The 13,264-nt window shown below is 37.6% G+C and overlaps 1 protein-coding gene across 2 annotated transcripts in view; it reads right to left on the reverse strand.

Annotated features, from left to right (window-relative positions):
* The window catches only part of ACVR1C (activin A receptor type 1C), an 83,248-nt gene that overhangs the window by 38,234 nt on the left and 31,750 nt on the right, over positions 1-13,264 (reverse strand). For both annotated transcript variants that reach the window (XM_053215096.1, XM_027055727.2), the window contains exon 2: positions 9,684-9,914. In XM_053215096.1, coding sequence (XP_053071071.1) covers positions 9,684-9,914 — 231 coding nt within the window. The remainder of the gene's footprint in view (positions 1-9,683; positions 9,915-13,264) is intronic.

The following is a 13,264-nucleotide window of genomic DNA, read 5'->3' on the forward strand; positions in this document are numbered from 1 at the left end:
TAAAGAAAGTTCTTCCTCTGAAGAGTTCCTGTACCACTCATGCAATGGGAACTTGGGCCTAAAATCCATGTGATGTCCAGGCTATGATTACAGCTTCACCAGAACAGGTTTTTTATTTGTCTTTTATTTTTCCTGTTCTGCTTAGTTAAAAGCCCAAACCTCCTCCCTGGGGTTAGAAGGAGATGGGTTTATATCTGGTTTAAACTTGCAGTAAGGAAAGAGACCTTCGATATCTCTGCTCAACATGGTGGCTTCTTTTAGATGATTCAGTTTGAGCAAATCACGTTTCTTGACCTTTGCTATCCTTCAAGCTTGAGATCCCTGATAACAAAACCTTTTAACAAAAATTTTAACAAAGGCTTAAGGAAACCTGATAAAATTTTCCTTATTAGAAAAAGCATACACACATGAGGAAAAAAGTATCAGAAAGTTATATAATAATGTTTTAAACAATAAGGTTGTTTGCCAATTCCCATAAGAATAAATCTGGAAATAGGCTGGTGACATTGTTGAGTCTCTTTGTTAATGAATCATAGAATCAATCTACTTCCAGATTTCCTACCATGTTGAGTTAGTGAACTCCCTTATTAAGACATTATTATCTAAGTTTCTGATACTTTTAGTTGAAAACAGCTTGACTGATACATCACTCTTACAACTTATGCAAATCTAGTGGGCGGGAAAAAATGGTTGTTTTAATTGGCATCTCTCCAGCTATTAGTGATGTTGAACATCTTTTTGATACTTGACCATTTAGAATATTCTCTTCTGTAAAATTTGTTTGTGTCTCTTACCCATTTTTCCCTTTAGTGCTCTCTCTCCTTCTCTCTTTCCACTCTCTTGCCATGCACATGCACACACGCATGCACATGCACACACACATGCACACGCACATGAGCTCTTTAACTTCCCATAGTTCCTACCTTTTTCCAGTCACACATGTGGCAAATATTTCTATCCCATATTTAACTTATCTTCAGTTTTATTTATGTTATCTTTCATTACTCATTTTTATTTTAGTTTGCATGCAGTTATATCTCTTTTCCTTTTATAACAGTTGGATTTCCTGTCTTATTTAAAAACAGCTTCCATACTATAAAGTCATAAAAATCTTTTTTTCTAAATTTTCCTCTGACATTTAAATTGTTTTATATTTCACAATTAGATATTTAATCAAGCTGTAATTTATTTTTGTATATGGTATGACACTGTGGTACAGCCCTGTTTTCTTCCAGATGGATAGATAATTATGCCAGCATCATTTCAAAAATAAACTATCCTGGAATTTCCATTTCTGCCAAGTTACACTTTAGATGTCCACAGAAGCCCTTCTTGGTACAGCACACAAAAATGCTGAATAAAATATAAATGAAAAACTTTTTTTCTATTACGTGATTAAGCTGGTGAGAAAAGAAATGAATTGCTCAGAGCCACAAATAAAGTGAAAATCCAAAGAGGCGCTTGAGCACTTGGGCTGCTATTTACCCTGGAAGCATCTGCCAGCTCCTGGTGGTTACACGCTTAGTTTACCAGATTGTAGCACAAGATCAGGAGATAAAACTTGGTTCCTGAGACAGGGAAGGGCCAGATCAGAGACCCTCATATAAATCAGGCAACTATGAATGGCATTAAATTGAAAATAAAACAGTGTTCTGCAGACAAAGACAGGGTGTATGCTCCTCTATGTGTCTGTCTCAACCTTGACTTTGGTATAGCAAAACATCTTCAAGGGTTTCTTACGCCAAGTGTGTACCATAGGCAGGCTTCGAGCCTTAATTCATATTACATGTTGGCCAAAATAAACCTAATCAAAACATTGAATGGGTTTTGGTTGGTAACACCCCCAGATACCTAGTGGAAGCCATGTAAATCTTCTCTGGAGGAATATATTTTATTATATATATATATATATATATATATAATTTATTGTCAAATTGGTTTCTATACAACACCCAGTGCTCATCCTGGAGGAACATATTTTAAATACAGGCTCCAAAAATTTCCTCCACATAAGGTTCCCCAAAACCTGAGCTCACATTCAAAAATCACAGAACACATGAGGAAAGTAGCCATCAAAATATGAGTCAGCAAAATAAAATCCTAGCACATTCAAACTCACAGAAACTGTAGATATTAAAATTATCAGATGCAAACATTAGGAAATAACAGGGGAAAGATTTCAAGAGGCATAGAGAAGAGATACAGAAGGCCCAGCTCACACAGACTCGGGGAAGGAATTGTGAAAAGTGAGGAGAACTTATTAGAAGGCTCCCAGATCAAACCCATCGTACATACACCCATTGTACATACATATCCAATGTGAATGGAACTTTTTCATCTATTATTGTTTGTGTGCCATACCTGGATCCCCCAGCGCCCCCCCCCCCCAAAGGGCACACCAATTTGTGTCAACAAGTCTTTTATTTTTGAAATAGAAATATTCTTGAAGAGTTAAGAATTTACTCTTTACTTTTTTAAAGATGTTTATTTTTTGAGAGAGAGAACACATGCACATGCATGGGGGAGGGGCAGGAGAGGTAGAGAAAGAGAATTCCAAGCAGGCTCAGAGCTGTCATCACAGAGCCCAACATAGGGCTGGTGATGAATGGTGAGATCATGACCTGAGCCAAAATCAAGAGTGGGATGCTTAACCAACTGAGCCAGTTACCCCGTATCATTTACTTTCAAAGGTAAATTTTTCCCACTCAGTGGCTTCTCTCCTAAATTCAGAGGAAGCTGAGAGTGGGCAATCTGCAGGAGTTATGAGGCAAGAAGTTTCCTGAAGCCTGGGAGTACTAAGTTAAAGTCAGAGCTGGAGTCTGGAGTCAGAACAAGAAAAGTAGCATCCAGAAAGGAAAGAGGATATTTTTGGAACTGAAGGTAGCTATTCTTATCTGGTCTAAAAATAAACAAGAAGAATACATTAGACAGGGTACATTACATAAAGTATATGTTTCTCTTGTTTAACTGATTTGCACAATCTATATTTAATTTTTAAATATTCAGTACTACACTTGTTTTGTAAAAATAATGACATATTTGCTGTTAGTAGAAATGTACTCAAAGTACTAGTCAAATAAATGGCTGTTTTTGGAAATGGATGTTGCCTTTCAAGTTTTACATAGGGAAAAAAAAGCCTCTAAATATTTGTGATAATACTTGAACTTGGAAGGTCACTCCAGTGACATCAAAGATACCAGCTTCAATAAGCTTCAGGGAAGGGAAGCAAGTTTTCTAATATTATATCTCCATCAAACTATAAAACTGTTTCTATAAAAAAAAAAGTATGATTAACTCCTAAAAATTAAACCCATGTGCAGTGTCACAGGAGAAAGTGTTTTTTAAGGGCAAATGATTGAATTTAATGTGATCTAAGTCAATCTTGCTTGCAATGATCTAAATTAATTCTACTTAAATCTAATACAACTTAGTATAAAAAATGAATGGGTAAAAGATTTTTAAAGGCCATTTAGAAAAAAAAATTAAAAAAAAATTTTAACGTTTATTTATTTTTGAGAGAGAGAGACACACAGAGCATGAACGGGGGAGGAGGGTCAGAGAGAGGGAGACACAGAATCTGAAAACAGGCTCCAGGCTCTGAGCTGTCAGCACAGAGCCCGACGCGGGGCTCGAACTCACGGACCGTGAGATCATGACCTGAGCCGAAGTCGGCCGCTTAACCGACTGAGCCACCCAGGCGCCCCAAGTGTTTATTTATTCTTGAGAGACAAGAGTGTGAGCAGGGGAGGGGCAGAGAGAGAGGGAGACACAGAATCCGAAACAGGCTCCAGGCTCTGAGCTGTCAGCACAGAGCCCGACACGGGGCTCGAACTCACGGACCATGAGATCATGACCTGAGCCGAAGTCAGACACTTAACCGACTGAGCCACCAAGGCGCCCCAGAAGGAAAACATTTGAGATTAAAACAGTAACTAGATTCTTAATAGATTTTTGTACTAGTAAATTAAAATAATAAGTGTCCCTGCTCCATTTTAAATTATCACATTTTCAAATACCAACTAAAGTGGTGTTTTTTGAACTGTGAACAACCTATTAGTAGGGTCTGACCAGCGTTTTTACTTGAGGAAAATGCATAGGGTACCTCACAGGAAGGGTAAGAATATTTTGTAAAAGTCTTGTTTCAGTAGAGTTTGCATTCAGGTTGGGGGAAATTGTATAAAATGTATTTCTTTCTGTGTGTCTCAGTGGAAACATGTATAAAAGCCACTAGTCTGGGTTCCTGGGTGGCTCAGTCCGTTAAGCATCTGACTCTTGATCTCGGCTCAAGTCCTGACCTCAAGGTTCCCGAGTTCTAGCCCTACATTGGGCTCTGCCCTGTCGGTGCAGAGCCTGATTGGGATTCTCTCTCCCTCTCTCCCTGCCCCTCCTCCTCTCGCCTGAATTCTCTCTCTCTCTCTCAAAAATAAAATAAATAAACTTGGGGCACCTGGATGGCTCAAGTCAGTTAAGCGTCCAACTTCAGCTCAGGTCATGATCTCACAGTTTGTGGGTTCCAGCCCCGCGTCTGGCTCTGTGCTGACTGCTTGCTCAGAGCCTGGAGCCTGCTTTGGATTCTGTGTCTCCCTCTCTCCCTGTCCCTCCACCACACATGCCTTGTCTCTCTCTGTCTCAAAAATAAATAAACATTAAAAAAATAAATAAAAATAAAATAAATAAACTTAAAAAAAAGGCCACTAGTCTAAGGTTTTAGGAATTAGAGCCAAACACTTTAAAAGGATTTTTAGGAGGGAAAGAGCGAGCGCCTATAATTCTCCAATTGCTGAGTTACAATCGCACAAGCAGAGGGAGGAAGGGAGAGAGAAAAAGTCCAGGTCTGTGTTCAAGGCAGGAATTTTATCACAAAGAAACAAAGCAAGAGGCCAATTGTTACAGGAATAAGCACAGAAGAGCATCAACTGAAATATCACAAACCTTGGTTACTACACCTACATCAAGTCACTACCCAGAAACGGCCCCAAAGTCTGGAGTGCTGGGTGAAAGAACCAAAGAGCCAAGGATCCGCTTGACTTTCAGAGGAACCAAAAAGGGAAGTCCAGATTTTCCTGTATCTCTTCTGGTCACCTCCGTACGTTTTCTTCCCCATTTTGCCCGTTAATGTGATGTAGAGCACTAACACCGTAGAAATGTCACACTGCTTATTTTTCAGAGTGCTTTTATACATTTCATGTATATGTAACCAGATTTGAAATGGACAAATCCCTACTAGCCAGAGCAGGGGATATCAATCACGCTCACTGATGACACGAGAACAGTGGTGTTGTTGGCACGGCCTGTGTTCAGTGCTCAGCCTGGAAGTCCCTTTCCAAACAGCTGCTGCTCCAAATACAGCTAATAACCGTTTGGTGCTGCCTCACAGACAGAACGACCCGACCCAAGATGCCTGCGTATACAATCCTATTCAATTTAATGTCAATTTACCATACAATGTCGCTAAAAGAAAAAAGCTCTTAGTTTAAGAAATTTGAATTGAGTAAATGTCACAGAGCATTTTTTGTAGACATATTAATTACTGGCGAGACAACACGTATCTTCCCTGTTATAAGTAATATTTGGAAATCAGTGAATGTAATCCATCACATCAATAGACTAAAGAAGAAAAATCTTGCTATAATCTCAAGAAATTCAAGAAAATACTTGAAAAAAATTAATATTCATTTAGGATTAAAAAGACCTCCGCCAAACTAGGAATTAAAGCAAATTTCATCAGTTCATAACAGGAATCTCAAAAACCTACAGTTAAAATCATACTTAATGGTAAAAGAGAGAGTGGTAATGAGTAATACTCAATACTCATTACTCATACCTAATGGTAAAAGAACATTCACTCCTAGGACCAAAAAGGCAAGGATCTTCACTCTTACCACTCCTATTCGTCAACGTATTAGCAGTCCTAGCCAGTGCAAAAAAGCAAGAAAAAGAAATAAAATGCAAACAGATCAGAATGGAAGATGCAAAATTGTCTGTATTCACAGATAAGATGATTGCGTATGTAGAAAATGCCAAATAATTTTTTAAAGAGCTACTAGCACTAAAATAATGTGCTTTGGCAAGCTTGTCGGAAATAAGGTCAATATACAAAATTAATTTCATTTTCATATACTAACAATTAACATCGAGATATTAAAAATAGCATCCAAAAACATGTGCTACTTAGCGATAAATTCAAGAAAATACACATGAGACCTGTTTCTTGACAAGCACAAGACACTGCTAAGAGTAGCTGAAGAAAAACGCAATAAATGAGGAAACATGCTATGTTCGTGGATCAAAGGATTTAATATTGTTAACATGACTGTTTTCTTCACATAATCTATACCTTCAACTCAATCTAATAAAAATCTCAGCATGTGCTTTTGTAAGAATTGTCAAATCAATTCTAAAATGGAAATGCAAATGCAAAGGATTCAGAAGATCCAAATCAATTTTAAAAAAGAACAAATTTGGAGCGGTCACACGACTTGGTTTTAATCCTTACTACAAAGCTACACTAATAAAGGAAGTTTAATAGCGATATAAAGAGAGACATCCATAACCCTCGAACAGAATAAAGAGGCCCGAAATACACCCACATATATATGGTCATTTTATGTTCAAAGTGCCAAAGTAATTGAAAGGATAGATTTTTCAACAAATGATGCTGGAAAAACTTCATCTCTATATAAAAAAATAAATTTCACCTAAACCTCACAGAGTAAGAAAAATTAAGTTTAAACTGATGCAGGCCTAAATGATGCTGAAGTGTTAAAATTTCTGGAAGAAATTATGTTTCTGGAAGAAACGTAAAAGAAAATATTTATGAACTTTGCATAAAGACTTCTTCAATTAGGACGTGAAATATATGGAACATAAAAATAAAAATATATAATCCATCAGTTTGTAATCTACTCTGCAAAAGACACATTCAAGAAAACAAAACAGCAATCCACAGAATGGGAGAAAATAGTCAGAATACACATATCTGATAAAGAACTGGTTTCCATATATATAATGAAGCTTTACTTTCAACCATAAGAACGTAACCCAATGTTTTTAATGTGCAAAAGATTCGACATTTATAAAGGCAGATATGCAACTGTCCAATATGCACATAAAGATAATTGAACACCATTACCCATCAGGGAAATGCAAATTAAAACCTCAATGAAATACTACTACACAATCACTTGAATAGCTAAAATTAAAAAGAAACTGATTGTAACACGTGATTGTAAAAGTATGGACCAAATGGAACTATCATCATACATCTCTGCTGGGGATGTAAAACTGTACAATTTCAAAACTACTTGGGAGATAATATTTGTAAAATGAATAGATACTCATCATATGATCCTATAATTCTGCTCTTAGATATTTTCTCCCAAGAAAAAAAAACATATCCAAAAACTTGTACATTGATGTTCACAGCACCTTTATCAACAATCTCCACATGGAAACCACCTGAATACTCATCAGTAGGCGAACAGGTAAAACAGCCATAGGAGATCCATAGAATGGGATATCACCCCGCAGTAAAAAAGGAACAAGCTACTAATACATCCAACAACATGAATACATCTCAAAAACATTCTGAGTGAAAGAAGCCAAATGCAAAACAATATCTTCCATAAGGACTCCTTTTTCTGCGAAACTCTGGGAAAAAACAAATCTAGTCTACACTGACAGAAAAGAGATCAGTCGTCTAGCCCTAGTCAAAATGAGGATTGACTGAGAACATTTTGAGGCGATGGAAATGTGATAGTGGTTACATGGGGTATGTGTGTGTCAAAACTCATCAAACCATACAATCAAATTGTGTGCATTTCATTATATCCCAACTGTACCTCAATAACATTGATTTTTGAAACAGACTGGTTCCTACCTGGACTGGAGGGTGGAACATAAGCTTCTCGGTAGTTAGGCAGAGTTTATAGTTGGGCTGGAAAGGACCTACATTCTAGCTGCACTAAGTATCTTTAATTTGCCCAACTGCACATGAACCAGGTTATCCTCAAAGACCATTTGTTGCTGTCAAAATACTGTCTTGTGCCCATTTGACTGGCAGAACCTGGTCTTGTGGGTAATTCAATATTGGGAAGACACATCAAAGATGCCATGGCCACAGGCTAATGCGGAGACCTACCTCCCTGTCCTTAATCTTTTGGATCTTGGTCATGGGAAGACAGCGTAAGGTAGAGGGAGCCTTCACTTCACTTCAGCGTGTCTTGGGCCCACAGATAACCATGGGAGAAAGTCTAAGGGAAGAAAAGTACCCAGCATAGATGCCAGATCACCACCAAATCAAGGATGTCTATGGAACCTGAGACAGAGAGAATAAATGTGGTCTAAAAAATCAAGACTGCAAGTAGCCTTGGGGATGAAATATGCCAAGTATGGCTTCTTCTGCAGTATATAGGATAAAGCTCTAGAACAGTGTTTCCCAAAGAGTGCGACAAATACCAGCGGTGGCACGTGTCCCTCAGAAATGATTCTAAGGGTTCTTGAACCGACTTGGAGTGGTCAGCAAACACGATTTAAATAACACTGAATCACATGATATTTTCTCTCTAGTTCTCTCAGTGTTTCTGTATTATCAAAAAGCCTCATTTGGGGCCAGTATGTCTATAACATCACATTCTTCTCTCTTTTAAACAAAAAGAAATACAAAATACCTAACTGAAATACAGTAGCTGTTTTTTTGTTTATGTACATAGTTATCTTTTGCTTACACTAAGTAAACTGGCTTCTCATTTGTGGTAGTGATGCCAAGTTTCCACATCAAATAAATGTCCTTCAGTAAAAAAGGGGGACAGTGAATTTATACAAAAAAAAAACGGGTTAAAAATACTACAGCAGAATATCGATATAGTGATACAGGAACACCTGAGGCTGCATAACAGTACCTTAACATGTTGCTTTGTAAGGAAGACTATATACCTGCGTGTAGATATAAACACATCAGTAAGTACTGAATTATTACCAAATTGATAAATATGAAAGAAAATCCACTACAGAACATTTTCATGTCATAAATTGGCTTGTGGTTTTAATGACTTGCCCCTTAATATCCCCCAAAGTTGCAGATTCCACATTGCTGATAAAAGACGAGATTCAGATTTTCTGTGTTTTGTAAATTAGGAGAAAACACCATGAAATTGGGGAAAAGGCAGGAATATATGTGCACAATAATGAAGAGTTACATTCCATTCTACCTCCATCTTCTTGCTCATGAGTGCTTGCTCTCGAGTGCAGGCAGGCAGGCAAAGAAGATACACAGAAGGTGCCCATGAAAAAAGATTTTGTCTCCATAGAAGTCAGCAATCTACTATTTTTAGTTTTGCTCTCTTTTCTCTTTTTTTCTTGGTATACATTTTAATTTCTTTCCTTTACAAGAATCCATACAAATGGACATTTTACTTTAGGTCCATTAATCACTTCTGAAAATACAACTCACATGGACAAATGTCACAATTGTTATGCTGTTGTCAGTGTTTTGACAGTCTTGTGCAATTAAAAAAAAAAATCAACCTCAGCTGTGCTCTAGAGAATATTACCAGTCAAATAAGGAGGGAACTGTAAAACAGATTTTCTTATTTAAAGAAACATCCAACAGTTTGATTTCTACCAGGCTTCTAATTTCCCGATAGTAAAATTACATTTGGGATGAACAAAGATAAATGCCTTACCTTTTGGAAGGTGCAGTGTTATGTTGTTGCAAAAATCTGTGAAGCAGCATTCAGTTTTGGTAACATTGTTGGAACTATGACAGAAGACTTGAGCATTCAACTCTGGGAGAGAGACACAGGACTTGATCACCTGTTCTTTCCCATTGGTTAGCATAACCGAGGCCCAGCATGCTCCTTCAGTTTGGCAGGTAAAGTTTGAAGAGTCACACAAAAGACATACACACTTCAATCCTGGAAGTGTAAGGCAGAAAGCTTGAAGATTCAGAAAACATCATGCAAATTTATTTCATAATACTTGAGTACAAGAGTTCAATCTTAATGAAAATTGAGGTAGGGTTTAAATGAACAGCATTGGGCAAACACATGCTCCCACTGTTAGTACCTCTCAGTCATGTGTTTTATTAAATAGGAGGCCCAAATCATCCTTTATTATTACTTGTATTCTTGTGAATTTATTCAGTTGCGACTATATTTTAAAATCATTTTACTGTCCACGGTCTAAATCCCACCTTCTTAAACCCAACTGGCTTATTCCTAAGTCAATAGCTCCTGTGAAATGCTAGGATACTGTAACACAGAAACCCAGGGGGACTGTCCAGCATCTCTTGTAAAGTGTGGTCAGAGAGCTGTGTAACCAAACATCCACTGTGCTCTGTTCATTTACCCTTTCTCCTTTAAACATTCAAGTACATGTGCAAAACACAAACCTAACCATAGAAATCTACCACTCTTGGGGCACCTGGGTGGCTCAGTCGGTTGAGCATCCGACTTCAGCTCAGGTCATGATCTCACCAGTCCCAAGTTCAAGCCCCACGTCAGGCTCTGTGCTGACAGCTCACAGCCTGGAGCCTGCTTTGGATTCTGTGTCTCCCTCTCTCTCTCTGTCCCTCCCATGCTCATGCTCTCTCTCTCTCTCTGTCTCTCAATAATAAATAAACGTTAAAAAAAATTAAAAAAAAAGAAATCTACCACTCTAAAAATAATAGTGTGATCCTTTACATTTATATTTGATGATATTTTAATATTATTGCTATTGCCACAGTACCTGTAAGGCACTGATGAGCCATTATACTTCCCCTCTTGGCTAAGAAATACATGTCAAAAGAAGAGTCATTTGAACACAGACCATGACTTCAGGCACTTCTCTTTAATGAACACACCTATTCCAGAAAACATAACACATCAACAGTAGAATTTAACATATCTACATAAATAAAATTTCAAAACTGAGACTCTGCTAAATTAATCTGTTCACTGCACAAGTTTCCTCACTCTTCCCCACTTACTACACACACACACACACACACACACACACACACACACACACACACACATATCCACCTCTCACATACACATTTACTCCCATGTTCAAAGTGGTGCCATATTTTTCTGTCCTGATGTAAAGTATCTCTCACCATGAAGTTCAGTGGTTGTGACAATTTATTCAAATTTTATTTAATTACACTGTTTTTAAATAGTACAATACTAAATAAGGCTTTTGTATTATTACTCTAATGAGCTTTTTGTTAAATTATAACTGTTCCCCAGAATTATCTGAATGTACCAAATTTTATAATAAAATCATTTTTACTGAAATTAAAGACCTTAAATTGCTAATTGCTGAAATTGTAGCTAATTTCCTAACTGCACAGTATTTGATACATAAATGACAATTTTTATCCTCAACTTCAAACACCAATATAAAAACAAATATGGATAATATTCCTTCATAACTGGGTGTGTAAGAAAGAACAAATTACACACTGAAAAGCAAAAATGATCTCTTCTTTGGTAATCTTTCTTGATTGGCAAGATACCCTCTCTATAAACATTTTTATTACTATGGGCTAAAAGAAATACAGTCATAATACAATTTTGTTACCAACATTGCACCAAGCACATAGTTCACTCCTCCATTTATTCCAGGGGTGACTAGTATAAATAAATACACAATTGACCCTTGAACAACATGGGTTTGAACTGCACGGGTGCATTTATACATGGATTTCTTTTCAATAAATGCAGTACAGTACTGGGGCGCCTGGGTGGCTCAGTCAGTTGAGTATCCAATTCTTGATGTTGGCTCAGGTCATAATCTCATGGTTCATGAGTTTGAGCCCCTCATTAAGCTCTGCACTGACAGTGAGGAGCCTGGTTGGGATTCTCTCTCTCCTTCTCTCTCTGTCCCTCCCCCATTCATGCTTGCTCTCTCTCTCAAAATATATAAACTAAATTTAAAAAAATTATTTTTAAAATGCAGTACAGTACTATAAGTGTAGTTTCTCTTCCTAATGATTTTTTTTTAATTTTTAAATGTTTATTCATTTATTTTAAAAGAGAGTCATGTGGATGAGAATGGGGAAGGGCAGAGAGAAGAGAGTGAATCCTGAGCAGGCTCCACTCCATCAGCCTGGAGCCCGATGCAGGGCTTGAACTCACGAACCACGAGATCATGACCTGAGCTGAAATCAAGGGTAAGATACTTAACCGACTGAGCCACCTGGGCATCCTCACCTAATGACTTTCTTAACATTTTATTTTCTGTAGTTTCTTTACTGTAAGAATATGGTATATAATATATATCATAAAGAAAATATGTGTTAATTGTTAATGCTATTGGTAAGGCTTCCAGTCAACAGTAGGCTATTAGTAGTTAAGTTTTTGGAGACTCAAAAGTTAAGCAGATTTTGAACTGTGTGAGGGGTTGGTGCCCCTAACATCCATGTTGTTCAGTGGTCAACTATACTCATTTGTTGATATTTATGTGCTACAGTCGAACCTTATAATCCACACTGATTAGGATTCAGTAGAGCTAGATATATAAAATCCAGGTGATTTGAAAAATATTTTAAGTCACTTTCCTTACATAAAAGACAGTTCATATAATGGCTATCCATCCACCTAGGTGTCTTCTGACGGTGGAATCTCTCTAGTACCTCTATGACTGATCTGCCAAAGGCCTTCAAATCCCAGTTATACTAGCTTTGAATTTTGGTCATCACTTGACCCCTCTGTGCCTCCATTTCCTTATATGAAAGAGGAGGAGAAGAAGAATATACCTCCTCATACTGTTGTTGTGAAGAATAAATTGATCTAGGTAAAGCTCTTAGAACAATGCCTGGCACACAGGAAGCATTATGGAAACATTTAGTGACCATGCTTTCTCCTACTACAGGAGGTAAAACTAGTTGTATTATGTAACAATTGGAATACATTCATAATCCATAAAGGAATGGCTGAATGAACTAGGGTGTACAGACCGTTTAAAAGGCATCACAAAAAAACGCATCCCTTTCTACTCTGTGGAGTGAGTTGAATGCTCTCCTTCTCTTAACGTCCCAGGCTAGAACCTAGACAGCCACACAGCAGGATGGTGTCTGGCCATGGTCCGGATGCAGAACTCAGGAAAAGAAGGTCTCAGTCCTACCTCGGTCACTAACTTGCTCATTGACTTTAGAGAAGACATTTAACCTTCAGGGCCTCAGTGTCTTCTTCTGAAAACGGAAAATGAACCCGGGTCAGGGCCATGGATCCCAAAACCTTGAAATATCATAGAGTGCCACCATTTTATGACTCTAAGA

The sequence above is a fragment of the Acinonyx jubatus genome, chromosome C1 (assembly GCF_027475565.1).
Source record: "Acinonyx jubatus isolate Ajub_Pintada_27869175 chromosome C1, VMU_Ajub_asm_v1.0, whole genome shotgun sequence".
Taxonomy (NCBI): domain Eukaryota; kingdom Metazoa; phylum Chordata; class Mammalia; order Carnivora; family Felidae; genus Acinonyx; species Acinonyx jubatus.